The 16,364-nt window shown below is 63.4% G+C and overlaps 2 protein-coding genes across 13 annotated transcripts; both read right to left on the reverse strand.

Moving 5' to 3' along the window:
- Nucleotide 1: 1 nt before the first annotated feature.
- Nucleotides 2-5,761, reverse strand: UBE2M (ubiquitin conjugating enzyme E2 M; the record flags this gene model as incomplete). Its single annotated transcript, XM_074567471.1, has 6 exons — nt 5,439-5,761; nt 3,902-3,996; nt 3,089-3,127; nt 2,375-2,478; nt 2,083-2,146; nt 2-43 (listed from the first exon to the last, which is right to left on the reverse strand). Coding segments are annotated over exons 1-6 (453 nt in total), but the record flags the coding sequence as incomplete, so codon positions are not given.
- Nucleotides 5,762-6,207: 446 nt separating this feature from the next.
- Nucleotides 6,208-15,923, reverse strand: TRIM28 (tripartite motif containing 28). Of its 12 annotated transcripts, none has more exons than XM_074567508.1 (18): nt 15,645-15,923; nt 14,644-14,756; nt 14,416-14,548; nt 14,046-14,181; nt 12,933-13,049; nt 12,710-12,824; nt 12,472-12,618; nt 11,225-11,339; nt 11,039-11,139; nt 10,670-10,934; nt 10,556-10,598; nt 9,950-10,030; nt 9,035-9,233; nt 8,722-8,963; nt 7,377-7,485; nt 7,210-7,284; nt 6,939-7,076; nt 6,208-6,481 (listed from the first exon to the last, which is right to left on the reverse strand). In XM_074567508.1, exons 1-18 carry the CDS (start codon nt 15,835-15,837, stop codon nt 6,329-6,331), a joined length of 2,475 nt encoding a protein of 824 aa, XP_074423609.1. In that variant the 5' UTR covers nt 15,838-15,923; the 3' UTR covers nt 6,208-6,328. The 12 variants fall into 12 exon arrangements, 8 of the variants coding, with proteins under 8 accessions (XP_074423609.1, XP_074423612.1, XP_074423610.1 ...); XM_074567511.1 differs by having other exon boundaries at nt 6,939-7,073; nt 10,556-10,595; nt 15,645-15,912; XM_074567509.1 differs by having other exon boundaries at nt 10,556-10,595; nt 15,645-15,912.
- Between the last annotated feature and the right edge of the window lie 441 nt (nt 15,924-16,364).

Here is a 16,364-nt window from a genome sequence, read left to right on the forward strand (position 1 = left end):
CCTCGGCCGCCTCCTTGTTCAGGGGGTCCTCGGGGTTCGGCTCCTGCCCGGGGGGGGGGGGACACGACATTGAGGGGGGGGGTACCCCTAGTAAGGGGGGGGTCTTAAGGAAGGGGGGGCACCCCCAGTTTGGGGGGGAGCGCCCCCCTTTCTTCTTTTTTCTCCCCCTTTATAACCCCCCCCCCCTTCCAACATCATTCAGGCATCCCCCAGTGCCCACTCCCGGGGGGGGGGGGGGAGGAGGAAAAAGGGGGGGACACCCCCCCAAGTTATGGGGGGGGATATTGGGGGGGGTCTTAAGGAAGGGGGGCACCCCCAGTTTGGGGGGGAGCGCCCCCCTTTCTTCTTTTTTCTCTCCCTTTATAACTCCCCCCCCTTCCAACATCATTCAGGCATCCCCCAGTGCCCACTCCCGGGGGGAGGAAAAAGGGGGGGACACCCCCCAGTTATGGGGGGGACATGGGGGGGTCTTAAGGAAGGGGGGGCACCCCCAGTTTGGGGGGGGGCACCCCCAGTTTGGGGGGGCGCCCCCCTTTTTTCTTCTCTCCCCCCCTTTATTCTCCCCCCAGCATCATTCAGGCACCCCCCCAGTGGGGGGAATTGGGGCACCCCCCAAACTTTGTGCCCCCCCCCCCCCCCCAATGCCCCCCCCAATGCGCCCCAGGACTCCTTAGTTTCCCCCCCCAACATCCCCAGGACTCCTTAGTGCCCCCCCCAATACCCCTTAATGCCCCCTCTATTTCTCGATGCCCCCCCAATCCCCCTTAATATCCCCCCCCCAATCCCCCCCCCATACCCCCCAGACATCTTAATGCCCCCCCCCGCCCCTTAGTGCCCCCCTCAATATCCTCAGGACACTCTAATGCCCCCCCAATACCCCCCCAAATGCCCCCCCCCCTTAATGCCCCCCTACTCCTTCATGCCCCCCCAGTACCCCCCCCACTCTCCCCATATTCCTTAATGGCCCCCCCCCCCAATACCCCTTAATGCCCGCCCCGGGACTCCTTAATACCCCCCCCCCAAGACTCCCTACTCCTCCCCCACTCCTTAATGCCCCCCCCCCCAATTTCCCCCTGTACTTTTTAATGCCCCCCCCATTACCCCTTGGGACCCTTAATGCCCCCCCCCCGAGCCCCCCAATATCCCCCCGGCACAAATTCCTCCCCCCCCCCCATAACTACCCCCCCCCCATATCCCCTGTAATAACCCCAAATCCCCCCCCCCCCGCCCATAACACGCCCCCCCCGGGGTGGATCCTGCCCCCTTTCCCCCCACCCCCCGGAGTATTAACCACCCGCTGTCCCCCAGAAGTGACCAAGTGTCCTCAGGGCGTGTCCCCAGGCCACCGGGGGCCACCTCAGGGTGTCTCTGGGCCACCTCATAACGTCCCCAGGCCACTGGGGGCCACCTCAGGGTGTCTTTGGGCCACCTCAGGGTGTCCCTGAGCCACCAGGGGCAACCTCATGGTGGCCCTGAGCCACTGGGGGCCACCTCAGGGTGTCTTTAGGCCACCTCATAATGTCCCTGGGCCACCAGGGGCCACCTCATGGTGTCCCTGGGCCGCTGGGGGCTACCTCATGGTGTCCCTGGGCCATCTCATGGTGTCCCTGGGCAACCTCGTGGTGTCTCTGAGCCACCAGGGGCCACCTCAGGGTGTCCCCAGACCACCTCAGGGTGTCTGTGGGCCACTGGGTGCCCCTTTGAGGTGACCCAGCAGCACCAGGTTGGCCCCAAAAAGTGTCCCAAGACCCCTGGGGTGAACCCAGGGATTGTCTCAAGGCCACCAGGTGCCACCAGGAGGTGTCCCCCAAGGCCACCAAGGGCCCCTAGGACATGTCTCAGGGCCACCAGGTACCACCTCAAGGTGTCCCAAGGCCACCAGGTGCCACCCTGGGGGTCCCTCAACATCACTGAGGGCCCCTAGGACACGTCCCAGGGCCACCAGGTGCCACCACGGGGCCTCTCAACATCACTGAAGGCCCTTAGGAGCTGTCCCAAGGCCACCAGGTGCCCTCAGCAGGTGGCCCAGAGCCACACTGGGTGCCCCCCACCCAGAGGCACATGCCCCCCAGCGGTGCTCACCAGGAAGAGGTACTGCAGGCCGTAGATGATGGAGTTTATCGTCAGGACGGGCTTCCAGTCCTCTCTGGGGACAAGCCAGGCGTCAGCGGGGGGACACCGGGGCCACCACAGAGGTGGCCGTGGCCACCTCCAGGTGACCATGGCCGCCCCATGCCCACACTCGAGGTGCACGGGGCAACCATTTGCCCCCTTGTCCCACCCTGCCAGGTGTACAGGGACAGACGGGGACCCGGATCCAGCTGTGGCTACCCCGGAGGTGGCGGTGGCCACCCTGGATGCGATGGTGGCCCACCTGAGGATGTTGAGGCAGACGTTGCCCTCCAGGTCGATGTTGGGGTGATAAACCATCGTCTCGCACTTCACCTTGGGCGGGTCGTGGGGGTAGCCCTGGCCGACCTAGGGAGTGGCCACAGTGTCACAGCTCCGTCCCCTGGTGGCCACCGGTCACGTCTTGGTGGCCTCCAGCCCCTACCCCAATCCACAGGGCGGCCACCTGGTTTCCAGTCACATCTTGGTGGCCACTGGTCTCACAGTGGTGGCTGACAGCCCCTGGACCCTGCCCCCAACCCACAGTCATGTGACTGCTTGTCGTGTCTTGGTAGCCACTAGCCACATGTAGGTGGCCACCAGCCCCTACCCAATCCACAGGGCAGCCATCTGGTTTCTAGTGATGTCTTGGTTGCCACTGGTCTCACAGTGGTGGCCAACAGCCTGTGGTCCCAGTCCCAACCCACGTGGTGGCCACAAGTCATGGCTGGTCACTTTCTGGTGGCCACAGGTCAGGTTTCAGTGGCCATCTGCCTCCTGCTCCCACCCACGGGACAAGCTCACAACTGTGGGTCACATCCAGGTGGCCACAGGTCCCACCTTGGTGGCCGCCACCCCACTGCTGCCACCCCCCGCCCCCCCGGGGTGGAGTCGAGCGGCCACTGGTCCCATCTTGGTGGCCCTAGGATGGGTGTTAGTGGCCACAGGATGTCCCCCCCCCCCCCAGTGCAGGACTGACCTTAAAACTGAAGACAAATTTCCCTCCCTTGTAGAAGCCCTGCGGGAGAGACAGATGTCACCGGGGGTGGGGACAGGGGACATGGAGGGGGGGGGGGGGACACCAAGGGACAACTGGGGACAAAGAGGGGGGACGGGAGAAGGATGGGGGGGACCCATAGGGAAAGGGAGGGGGGCCACAGGGGAACCCCAAGGGACACAAGGGTCTTCTGAGGGGACAGAGGGGTGACAGAAGGGGACACGGGGACAGCATAGGGGACACCAAAATGACATGGGGGGGGACGACAGGGGGCAGGTGGGGAGAACCAGGAGGACACAGCGGGGACAGGAGTGAGACAAAGGGAACGGGGGACCCCAGGGAGGGATGCAGGACCCTGGGGTGGGATGGGGGGGTGACAAGGGGACGCAGGGGTGACAAAGGGGCAGGGGGGTGGCGGGGGGGTGACAGGAGACCCCAAATGACACAGGCAGGGGACAATAGGGGGCAGGTGGGGAGAATGAGGAGGACACAGGGGAGACAGGATGGGGATGAAGGGAAGGGCGGACCCCAGGGTGGGATTGGGGGGGTGACAAGGGGACACAGGGGTGACAAAGGGACAGGGGGGTGGCGGGGGGGTGACAGGGGGGGTGACAGAAGACCCCAGATGACACGGGGGGGACACAATAGGGGGCAGATTGGGAGAACCAGGAGGACGCAGGGGGACAGGAGGGGGATGAAGGGAACGGGGGACCCCAGGGTGGGACACAGGACCCCGGGGTGGGAGTGGGGGGGGGTGACAAGGGGACAGCGGGGGTGGCAGGGGGGTGACACCACCTCGTCGGGGCAGATGAGGAGGCGGAAGTGCAGCAGATCGTCCTGGTCGGAGAAGTCGATCTCACAGGTCTTGGGCAGGTTCAGCTCGTTGATGTCTGCGGGGGGGAGGGGGGACACGGGTGACACATGGGGACACGGAGACGTGGCTGGGGCTACCACAAGCCCACACCCCTGGCTGGGTCACCCCAGGCCCCGTAGGGCCTTACTGGGACCAGTGTCCCTCTGCCCTTGTGGAGCCGCTCTAGGACTAGACCTTCACCCCGTGTGCCCCCCACTGGGGCCTAACTGGGACCAGTCTGTGCCCCCCCACTGGTCCCTACTGGGACCAGTCTGTATGACCTCACCAGGGCCTTACTAGGACCTGCCCATGCCCCCCCCACTGGGAACCTACGGGGACCAGTACGCTCCCCCCACTGGGGCCCTAATGGGACCTGTATGCTCTTCCCCCACCAGTGGCCTTACTGGGACCTGCCCATTCCCCACCCTGGGGCCATACTGGGAGCTGCCCATGCCCCCCCACTGGGAACCTACTGGGACCAGTACGCTCCCCCCACTGGGGCCCTAATCGGACCAGTGTGGGTGACCCCACCAGAGCCTTACTGGAACGAGCCCGTTCCCCCACTGGGACCAGTATGTTTCCCCCCGCCAGGGCCCTACTGGGACCAGTAAATTCCCCACACCAGGCCTTACTGGGACCAGTAAGTTCCCCTTTATGGCAACCAGCCCATTCCCCGCACTAGAGCCTTACTGGGACCAGTACACTTTCCCCACTGGGGCCCTACTGGAACCAGCCCGTTTCCCCCACTGGGGCCCTACTGGGACCAGCCCACATACCCTACTGCGACCAACACATTTCCCCTACTGAGGCCTTACTGGGACCAGTACGTTCCCCCCACCAGGCCCTATTGGGCCCAGCCCATTCCCCTGCACCAGGGCCTTACTGGGACCAGTGTGTCTCCCCCTGCCAGGGCCCTACTGGGACCAACCCGTTCCCCCCACTGGGACCTTACTAGGACCAGTACGTTCCCCACCACCACCAGGGCCCTACTGGGACCAGCCCATGTACACTACTGGGACCAGTAAGTTCCCCACACCAGGCCCTACTGGACCAGCCTGTTCCCCTCACTAGAGCCTCACTAGGACCAGTAAGTTCCCCCTTACTGCGACCAGCCCATTCCCCGCACCAGAGCCTTACTGGGACCAGTACATTTCCCCCACTGGGGCCCTACTAGGACCAACACATTTCCCCCACCAGGGTCTTACTGGGACCAGTACCGTTGCCCCCCCCACCAGGCCCTACCGGGCCCAGCCCGTTCCCCCTCGGCCCCACTCTCTCCCATTGCGGCCTCACCAGGCCCAGGCCCAGGCCCAGGCCCAGGCCCAGGCCCCCTCCGCCCCCCCGGGGTCTCCCCAGTCCCGGGGCCCCCCGGTGAGGCCCGTTCGGTCCCGGGGCCCCCCGTTGCCCGCCGTCCGGTCCCGGTGAGCCCCGGCGGGGGGGGGTGGGGGGTGGGCCCCGCCGTCCCCCGTTCCCGGTCACCTTTCTGGATGCGGAGCTGGGCGGCCGAGGCCTTTTTGCTGGTGCCCTTGGTGCCGCCCGCCGATTCCTCCTCCTTCTTCTGTTGCTTCAAGGAGAAGAGCTTGATCATCCTGCCGGGCCGAACCGAGCCGGGGGGGCCGGGAACCGGGCCGGGGGGCCCCCCCCGGCGGGGAGGAGGGGGGGGGGGGGCTGCTGGGGGGGACGGCGGAGGGAACCGGAGAACCGGAGCGGCGGGGTAAGGGGGGGGGAAACGGCGGCAGCTCCTCTGAGGCGATCGGAGACGGCCGGCGCCGCTCGGCAATTTCCGGAAAGGCTTCGGGGCCTCTTCGGGGATTTCCGGCGAAAGTTCGGGTCCTTCCGGAACAGCTTCGGGCCCTTCCGGAAGAACTTCGGACCTTTCCGGAAGAACTTCGGCTCCCCTTAGCGTCTCTTCGGAAAGCCTCGGCTCTTTCCGTAAGCTCCCCCCTTTCCGCATCCCGCCCTCCTCCCACCAGCCAATCCCGCGCAAGAGGGCGTAGCTTGAGGCAGCGGGCAACCAATGGCGGAGAGAAGGTGGGGCTTCGCAGACCTCCCCCACCAGTGGGCGCCGCCATGTTTGCCATGGACGCCGCCATGTTTAGGGGCCCCCCCTCCCAGAAGCTCCATACTGGTACCAGTCTCTCCCCTCCCAGTATGGCCAGTGGCTCCCAGTCCAGCCCCAGTTTAGCTTCAGCTCCCCCGGGGGGTGGGGAAAGGGTGAAGATGGAAGCAGGGGGCGCAGGGGAGGGAGGAAGTTGAGACAATGGCTTTATTTCTCCGATCGATGCAGACGGGGGTGGATGGGGACAACCCCACGTCCCTCCTAGGGGTCCCCGCTGCCCCCCATCGGGGCGGGGGGGGGGACACACAGATCATGGCGGCAAGGGGGAGCCTTCAGCCTCGTCCAGGGGGATGGCGGGCGGGAGGAGGCAGGAGGAGGAGAATTTGCGGTCGCCGAAGACGGCGCTGAGGCGGGCGTCGAGGAAGCGCTGCAGGCCCAGGATGGACTGGACATCGGCCTTGTCCTGGGGTGGGGGGGGAGAGGGGGTGAGGAGGAAGAAGAGGAGCAGGGAGGAAGAGGAAGACAGGGAGCGGGGAGGGGAAGGAGGAAGAGGAAGGGAGGCAGGGGGGAGGAGGAAGATGGGGGAGTAAGAGGAGGATGGGGGCAGGGGGGAGGAGGAGGAGGAAGATGGGGAGCGGGGAGGGGAAGGACGAAGAGGAAGACGGGGGAGCAGGAGGGAGGAGGAGGAAGTAGGGGGGGAAGGTGGGAGAAGGAAGAAATGGCGGGGGTGGGGGGCACCCCCTGGCACACAGGGGGACCCGGCCACACCCTGGTCCAGGGGACAAAAAAGGGGGGGACCCCAGGAACAGAGTGACAGGGACAGCCCGGACAAGGGACTCTGGGGAAGGAGGGGGGGGGGACGACACACAAGGGATCCCCGGGAAGGCAGGGGGGGACACAAGGAACGCCCCCCCCCGCACCTCCGCGAGGCAGCTGAACTGGCGGATGAGGCTCCAGACGTCGCGGGCGAACTCCTCGGGGCAGGCGTAGGGGGGGCCCAGCTTCTCCTGCAGCTTGGCCCGGATCAGCGTCAGGTCGATGGCATCCTGAGCCGCCTGCTAGAGGGATTCGGGGGGGGGGTGGGGGGGGCAGAGAGGCCAAAAAAAGGGTAAAAAGGGATCCCGAGCGAGGGATCCCCCCCCAGCCTTTTTTTTAGGGATGCTTCTCCCCCCCCGGCTTCGCGGGACTCACCGGCGCACTGGAAAGGCGATGGAGGGGCCGGCAGGGCTCGTGGCACAGCAGCTCCAGCAGCACGTACTCGCATTTCTGGGGGCGAGGGGGGGATATCGGGATCACTCGATCCCTTTCGTGATCCACCAGATTCCCGCCCCCCTCCCCCCCCCCCGCCCCACACATACCCACTGATCCGTGGGGCAGAGCTTTTGGGGCGGCCCCTCCTGGAAGCCGTGGGGGAGGTCGTCGCTGGGGGGCGGCAGGTCCTGGCACAGCAGACACTGCCACTCGGGGCTGTGGGAGTGGGATCGAGTTGAGGGATCCGGTGGGCCCTTCCCTCTCCCGGCTTCTTCCCGGTGCCAGGATCGGGCCCCGGAGCTCCCCGGCATCGGGGATGCAGAGCTCCCCCAGATCAGGGATCAAGGGGACAGGGGGGGAGTGGATCCCACAGGATTTTGCATCAGCTGGAGGGGGGATCCCAGTGGGATCGGGGCCAGGAGGGAAGGGGGGATCCCAGCTCCCCAGAGATCAAAGAGATCCCAACTCATTCCAGATTAACACCCTGTGGATCAGGGCGGATCCCCAAGGGATCCAGGGTGCTGTGGAGATCCCCAGGTGGAGCCAAGACCTAGAATGGATCCCGGAGGGTCAGGGACAGAGGAGGAGCTCGGGTTCCCACAGGATTTGGGATCAAGGGGTAGATCCCAATGTGGAGGAGGGCTGGGGGATGCTAGAGGATCCGGGTTCAAGAGATGGATCCCTCCGTGCCAGAAAGCGGCCCCCCCCAATCCGCAAGGATTGAGACCAGATCTCCAGGGATCACAAGGCGGTTCCTGCGTGGATCTGGTCCATAGGGAGGGAAGATCCCAGGAAAAAAAAAAAAACACCACCAACAAAAAAAACTCGGGATCCAGTAGCAACCAAGGACTGGAAAACATGGCAACGAGTCCTTCAGAGCAGGGATCAGTGGATCCCAAAAGACACCAATGGATCCCAAAAGACACCACCGGATCCCAGGGGAGAGCCGTGGGCAAGTGTCTCCCAAAGATCCTGCAGTGGCCACGGATCTCTGTGTTGGGGAGGAACTGGATCTGGGACAGGCAGATCCCAGAGACCAGGGATTGCTCCAGGAATCCAGTGGGCCCAGAGGATCCACCCTGCAAGGAATTTGGGGCGGGGGGGGGGGAGAGGGGCAGCAATTCCACCCCCGTCCTGGGACAGGGAAGCAGCAGATCCGCTGGGAGACAAATGGATCCTGTGGGAGACCAGGTGATCCCAAAGATCTGGTGGCTCCGGGCAATTTTCGGAAGATGCAGGGAGCAGATCTCCAAGATCCTCCGTCGTGCCAAGGGACAGTAACACCCCCAGCATGGGGGGATCCCAGTAGATCCTGGGAGATCTACCGGTGCCAGAGGGGCCCCAGGGGGATGGCAGAGGAGCAGCGACCCTCGGGGACAAGAGATCAGTAGATCCCAGGGACGCAGGGAGGTGACAAGTGGATCCCAGTGGGTCCCCGGGGATCTGGCCTACCTGGGGACCTCCTGGAGGGCAGGGAGGTGACAATCGAGGTGGTAGCAGCGCTCACAACGGTCACACATCACCACGGCCCCGGCCTGGCAGCAGACGCGGCAAGAGGAGACACTGGGGACAGGGGTGGATCCCTGATCCTCCCCCAAGGATCCGGTGGGTCCCAGCACCCCGGAGTGCTCCGGGATCAGCCCCACAGGTTTGGTGTCCTGGGTGTCCTCGATGGCCGCCTCCTGCTGCTCCTCCTGCGAGGAGGGGGGGAGCAGAGTGAGACAGAGGGACAGGGAGGTGGGGGACAGAGGGAGGGGACACCCACCTTGACGATGGGGACGGGGGGTGGCGGCTGCGCCCCCCGCTCGATGACGATGAGGCTGAAGTCCTCGGCCGAGGTGCCGGGGAAGACGCGGAAGACCGGGGGCTGCGCCGCCCCCGAGAGATCCAGGTCCAAGCGCTCCAGGCTGACCCGAGGCACCTTGCAGAGGAGGGTGCTGACGGGGCCACCGGGGGGGCGGCTCCTGGGGGACATTGGGGCGGGACAAGATTTAAGGGTGAGCCCCTCAAACCCCCGGGTAGATTTCTGTGGGGTCCTGGTTCCTTCGGGACAGGGAGCGACAAGAGGGAGGGCACCCAGACACGCTGCAGGACAGAGGGGACAAGGGACAGAGGGACCCCAGCCACCCCCTGGCACAGGAAGACCCCAGGAAGAGAGTGACAAGGGTCAGGGGGACAAGGGGACCCCAGCCACCCCCTGGCATGGGGGAACCCCAAGAACAAGGGGACAAGGGACAGGGGGACCCCAGCCACCCCCTGGCACAAGGAACCCCAAGAACAAGGGGACAAGGGACAGGGGGACCCCAGCCACCCCCTGACATGGGGGCAGCCCAGGAAGAGAGTGACAAGGCTCAGGGGTACAGGGTGACAAGGGACAGGGGGGTCCCCGGCAGGGATCCAGCCGCTCCCCCTGGTAGAGGGGACAAGAAGGGGGGACCCCAGAAGAGGGTGACAGGGCCATCCTGAACAAGGGACGCTGAGGAAGAGGGTGACAAGGGACAGGATTGCGGGGGGGGAGGGGGGTGTCTCACAGTTGTCCCTGGACAGAGGGACAAGGGGCGGGGAGCGTTGGGTACAGGGTGACAAGGGACAGGGGGGACATCCCGGGGCTCCATCTTCTGCCCCCTCAACTCGCTGTCTGAAATGTGTGCCCCCCCCTACCCACCATCATTGTCATTACCGCTTAATGAGCAGCTTCTTAACGAACTTCTCTTCCTCCTCCTCCTCCTCCTCCCCCCCAGGAGGATGAAGGTGCTTTTTCCTGTATAATGAGGTCACCAAAGCACCTTGGGGGCGCCCCAGGCACTGCCCCCACCCGCCCCCAAGCCCCAAAACTGGGAGACCTCCTGGGATAGAGCCCCACTACCTGGGGACGATGACAGGGACACGGTGGCCCTGTCCCCTATGCCTGTGTACGGAGTGACAGGGGACATGGGGGACTGTGGCCCACCTCTGGGTACGAGGTGACAAGGGTGGGGGAGAACCCCAAGTATGGGGGGAGAGGGTGTCCCTGCCACCCCCTGGACATGGGGTGACAAGGGACGGGGTCCCTGGTGTCAGGTGACAAGGAAAGGAAGTGCCAGGTGTGGGGTGACTGGGGACAGTGCTAAGCCACCCCTGGGGACAGTGTGACAGGGGTCTCAGGCGTGGGGTGAGAGGGGACAGCTAGTTGCGGGGGGGGGGGTGGGGGGGGTGTCCAAAGCCATCACCCCAAGGCACAGGGTGACAAGGGCCAGCAGATCTCTGGGGACAAAGGGGACAGGGGATGTTCCCCCCCCCAACTCACCTCTTCGCTCCTGTGACAGCGGCTTCAGGGGGGCCGTTGGCTGCTGAGAAAAACCCACATCAGGGGCCTTCGTTCCCCCCCCACATCCTCCTCCCCGTGTCACCCCCCACTCACCAAGCTCAGCGCCCGCAGCCGTGTCCCCAGGGCTCTCAGCTGTCTGCGGGTGAAGGTGGGGGGGGGACAGGTCGGGACAGCCCTGTCCCTCAGTCCCCAGGTGAAACTGAGGCAGGGTGGGCATCCCCAGCACCCCCCCACCGCTCTGGGGGGCACCAGGGGTCCCCTGTCCCTCCTCTGTCCTGGTTTGGTGGCCCAGAGGGGACAGCAGGAGGGGACCGGGAGCATGTTGCCCTTTGCTCACCACCATGGCTTGCAGGGGACCCTGGAGAAGAAAGATTGGGGAACGGGGGGCCATTATCAGGATGGGGGGCACCCATGGGTGCAGGACCCCCCCAAAAAACGCCACCTTGTGCCCCCCCGAGGTACCTGCGAGGGGCTGGTGGTGGGGCTGGGGCCACGGGGGCTAGCGGCCGGCGGCTGGGGGCTCAGGGACGGCGGCGGGAGGCTCGGCTCCGAGATGATGGTGCCTGTCAGGGAGACAAAGGGGGGGGAGGGTCACAGGGGGGTCCCCAAGGGTGTCCCCAGGGGTGTCCCCTCCCCGGGGGGCCTCACCAAAGGTCTCAGCACTCTTAGTCCAGGCATTGGGGTCCCACTGGAATTTCATGTCACCCTGCGGCTCCACGGGGTCCACGATCATCTTGAGGGCACGGTGGAGCTGGAAGGAGATCTAGGGGACACAGGAGGGGCCTTGTCACAAGGCAGGGACACATGTGACAACGTTCTGGGGGCGCCTGTCACAACGCGGGGAGCCCAAGGGGATGCGTGGCAGTGGCCCACAGACACCCATCATGTCGTGGCGACACTGAGGGGACGCATGGCAGCACCCTGGGAATGCTTGTCCCATCACAGGGATCCTGAGGGGACACATGGCAGGACACTTGTCACATCAGAGGGACCCTGAGGGGACATGTGGCAGCGTCCCGCGGGCAGCTGTGACATTGAGGGGGCCCCAAGGAGACAGGCTGCAGCATCGCAGGGGCACCCGCCACACCACAGGGACACCAAGGAGATGCCTGGCAGCACCCTGAGGGTACCCGTCACATCATGGTGACCCCGAGGGGACACACAGCAGCATCCCGGGGCAGCCACCATGCCACAGGGACACTGAGGGGACACATGGCAGGACACTGGGGACACCTGTCACATCACAGGGACCCCATGGGGACACGTGTCAGCAGCCCCAAGCAGCCACCGTGCCACAGGGACCCCCAGGAGACACATGGTGGCACCCCAGGGTAGCCACTGTGCCACAGGGACCCCAAGGGGACACATGGCAGCACACTGGTGCACCCACCGTGCCACAGGGACCCCGAGGGGACACATGGCAGCACCCATCACACCGTGGGGACTGCAACAGGACCCACCACGGAACCCCAAGGGGACCCAATGTGGCGCCCTGGTGGCACCCATCAGACCACAGGGACTCTGAGGGACCCCCCACGGCAGAGGGAGCACTCGTCACACCATGGGGACCCCCCCAGGGGATCCAGCATGTGCCAGGGACAGCACTGCAGCACCCTGGGGACACAGATGGGGACAAGCCACCTCACGAAAGACCATCTTCTGTCTCCACTTCGCTCCACATCTCCCCCCCAGCAGGGGGCCTGGAGGAAAGTGGAGCCCAGGGGATGCAGCACAGCCCGGCGCTTGGCTTCCCCACTGGTGCCGGTGATGAGGGTCCCCAAGAAGGCGTCCCGGGGGGGTCCCTGCCCCAGGTGAGGGGTTCAGGAGGGTCCGTGGGGGGGGTTTAAGGGAGTCTGAGGGGGGCGGTGCGTGGCTCTGGCCCCTGGGTATCTCACCAGCTTCTTGGAGAGCAGCAGAGCGGTGCTGTTGTCACTCTCCAGCGCCCAGGAGGCGAAGCGCAGGACGTGCTCCTGGTGCCGCTGCAGCTTGGTCATGGCCCAGTGCTGCCGCTCCAGCTTCTCCTGCTGCCCCTCCGTCAGCTTCTGCCAGGAGAGGGAACAATGTCACGTCAGGGCAGAGGGACGGTGACAGGGGGTGGCATTCACATGGCGTGTCACCCCCCCCCAGGCTCACCTGGGCGTCGTTCACCAGCACCTTGCCCCGTTTGTTGAGCTCCTTCATGATCTGGAGGATGGCCATCTTCACGTCCACCTGCACCCTCTTCTGCACGTCCGTCATCTGCCGGATGCTGCGGGCAAAGAAGGGGTGAAGGGGCGGGGGTGGGGGGGGGGTAAACTACCCATCAGGGGGCAAATAATTCCCGTGGGGGGGGCAGATAATTCCCTTGGGGACGTACAAGCTGCGCACTTCCTTGGTGGAGCGCTGCAGGTTGGCGTGTTTGTCCCCCAGGCGCTTCACCAGCGTCGCCAGAGTCTTGCGTTGGTTCCTCACCGCGTCCTCCAGGAACTGGTACCTTGGGGCGGGGGGGGGCAGAGGGGTGACAATGGGCCGGGAAGGGGTGACAATGCGCCTCGGGGGCAGGGGGGGCATCCCACTGGGGGCAGCCCCCCATAGCAGCGACACCAAAATACCCCCCCCAGACTCCCAGAGCCACCAGAGAAGGAACCAACTTGAAGGAGTTTAACCTGCTCAATGCTTATTTACTGTCCTCGTTAACTCATCAGCCCTTAACAATCTAATTAATTTGGGTTAAGGAGCTGGCTGAGAACAAACTCATCAACCACAACGCTTCAACATAATTAACTGCTTAAACTGAATTATGCATCCAAAATAATATAACATATCAATCAGGTAAGTCACTAGCTACCCGCTCAAATAATTAATCAAACTAATTATCGATTCAACCAGGAAATTTAATTAGTTTGAGAATAAAACCAGTCTACTTAAAAAAAAAAGAGTTAAAAATCAACCTAATTGAAATAACTAAGAAGGTAATTACATTGATTTCCCATGACTCCCAAATTAGGTATTTCCAATTCCTTAAAACCTAAAAGCAACTTAAGCCCCTCAAACCAGCCAGTCTGCTAATTAGCAAATTAACTAATTAGACAACCTATCTATTTGGTTAAAAACAAAAATTAACCAAAATTAACACTCTGCTGGGTCAATCCCTTCAGTAGTCGGCCAACTAATAACGAACGAACTTCACTTTTAAAATCAGTAACTAATTGATGAGAATAATTAGCTGGCAGGCTAACTTCAGTTCTTTTCCAATAACTAATTAATGAGTTTAGTTCATTATCTACCTTCTTAGATATTCATTAAACACACATTTAAGACGACAAGATGCACAAGCAACCTTTTCAGTGGATAAATCATTTTATTTAGCTATCTGACTTACCTTAAATCACTGTTTCTAAGGGCTAACAAGCAGAACAACTGATTCAAGCGATAATTAACCATGAAAAATCAGCGTTAATTAAATTAATTACTGCGGATGCCCACTCACTGGTGGTCCTTGTGCACGTTCAGCTGGCAGTCCCGGCAGGTGAGTGTGTCACACGTGTTGCAGAAGAGCACCAGCGGCTCATGCTTGTGCACGGAGCAGTACACGGCGCGCTCCCTCTCCTTCGCCTTGACACTGCCTGCGGGGACAACGCCGTGACATCACTGTGATGTCACCATGATGTCACCAGCAGACAGTGGCAGCCACTGGAGGAGTAGGTGTCCCCTGTGGGACAGGTATGGCCACGGTGGTGGCACCTCCAGATGCGCCCGGGGATGCACCGGGCACACCGTCACCACCTTGGAAAGGGTGGTGACAGCAGGGTGACAAGGAGGGTGACATCACGGTGACAAGGAGGGTGACAAGGACGGACCTGTGGCCCGGACCGTGTGGTCCTTAGTGTACTTGACCCTCTGGTGGGCCTCCACGCAGGTCTCGCAGAGCGGCTCCGAGCACTCCACGCAGTAGCTGGTGGCCAGCGCGTTGTCCTCGCAGCTAGTGCAGCACTGGGGGACACAGCATGGGGACGCCAGGCTCAGCCAGCTGTGGGGAGCTCGCTTCATCCTAATTAACCGTTAATTAAGCATTAATGATGCGTTACCTGACTGGATTCCTGGCTGGCAGCAGCATCTTCAGCCTTGCTGTCCTTCAGAAAGTAGTTCTCCACAACATCCTTCAGGTCACACTGGTGTTTGCAGATGGGACAGCTGACCACTGCGGGGAGGGGAGCGGTGGGGGGACATCAGGGGTGGCCCGGGGTCACCCTTGTCGCCACCATTTGTCACGAGAGATTCCCCTCATGGAGCCATGCAGTGCCTTGCGCCTGCCAAAACCGTGGCGGCTCTTTAGCGGGGTGGGAGAAGGAAGAAACCAGAAGATCCTGGGTCCTGCTGGTGACACAAAGACCTTGGAGACCTCCAAAACCAGAGTGCCCCCCACGGCCTCAGGGCTGTCCCCGATGTCATCGCAGGAGGGTCAGTGCCTCAGGGCGTCCCACAGAAGGTCCAGCAGCAACCCAGGTCACCTACGGCTTTTTTCCAGAGCCAAACCACCAGTTTTCTCCCAATATCCACCGTGAGCCTCCACGGTGACTCCTTCTTGCTCAGGTCCATCACCCACCAGCTGCTGATCTACCCTTCCTCCTCCTCCTCGCCTCAGGAGACGGCGCAGAGGCGGTTGAGATGCCATCTCCCACCAGCGGCGAGAGGATGTGGCGCTTTTGATCTCTCCGGAAGGCAGCTGGGGTCTGCCCATAGATGATCCAAGGCTCCTTTACCCCCCTCCCCCCAAAAGCCCCCCAAAGCCCCCAAAGCATCCCGCAAGGCCTCTTCGAACCCGCCCCCCTGCCAGGCTCCTTTAACTCCTCTTAACGCTACTTCAACCCCCCCAAGCCTCTTTTAAGCCCCCCCCCAAAACTACTTCAAGGGCCCCCCCAAGGCTACTTCAAGCCACCCCCCCCCCCCCCCCCCCCCAAGGCTACTTCAAGGCCCCCCCTCCCCCAGGCTACTACGAGCCTCCCCCTCGGCTCCCTTAAACCCCCCCAGACTCCTTCACCCCCCCATCGCAGGGCTCATCTCGCCCCCCCCCCCGCCCTTGCCTCACCTAGCCCACCCGGGGCGGGGGCGGCGGCCGGGCCCGGCGCAGGCCTCAGGCACTCCCGGCAGAGCGAATGGAGGCAGGGCAGCAGCCGCGGTTCCCGCTCGGCTTTCAACCGCTCCCGGCAAACGCCGCAACGTTCCAGCAGGTCCAAAGAATCCGGTCGCTTCCCGGCGGGCTCCACCGCCGGACCCGACATGGCTGCCGCCGCCCCCCTCAATCCCCCCAGCCAGGGGCTCGCGAGACCCCGCGCGCAGGGGCCCGCCCCCCGCCTTCTTCAGGAAGCAGCCAATCAGCGCCCGCTGCGCGGCGAGGAGGCGGGGACAACCCGAGATTGACGGGGAGGGCAACCAATGGGAGCGGCGGGTGGGAGAGAGGTGGGAAGGAGTCACTACGTAAGGAGCGCGGAGGCGGAGTTAAAGGGACCGGGCCAATCAGCGTGCTCAGTGGGTGGAGGCCACACCTCATTTAGCCAATAGACATCTGGAGAGCGCAGACTGACAGCACATGGAGATAATCCGCTTCTTCCAAGTGCTCCGCCCCCTCCGGCTGGGAGGGCGAATGTTGTCTTCCAGCCAAAACGGCGGGCAGGCCCTGGACCAACCAGAGCTCGATTCACCTCGGGAGAGGCGGTGTCTTTCAAGATAAACGTTGCGCTCAGCCAATAGGCGCCCGCATTCATCGGAGAGGCGGGGCGGAGTCCCTGACCGACAGCTGAGCGAACCA

This window comes from Larus michahellis, chromosome 28, assembly GCF_964199755.1.
Source record: "Larus michahellis chromosome 28, bLarMic1.1, whole genome shotgun sequence".
NCBI lineage: Eukaryota > Metazoa > Chordata > Aves > Charadriiformes > Laridae > Larus > Larus michahellis.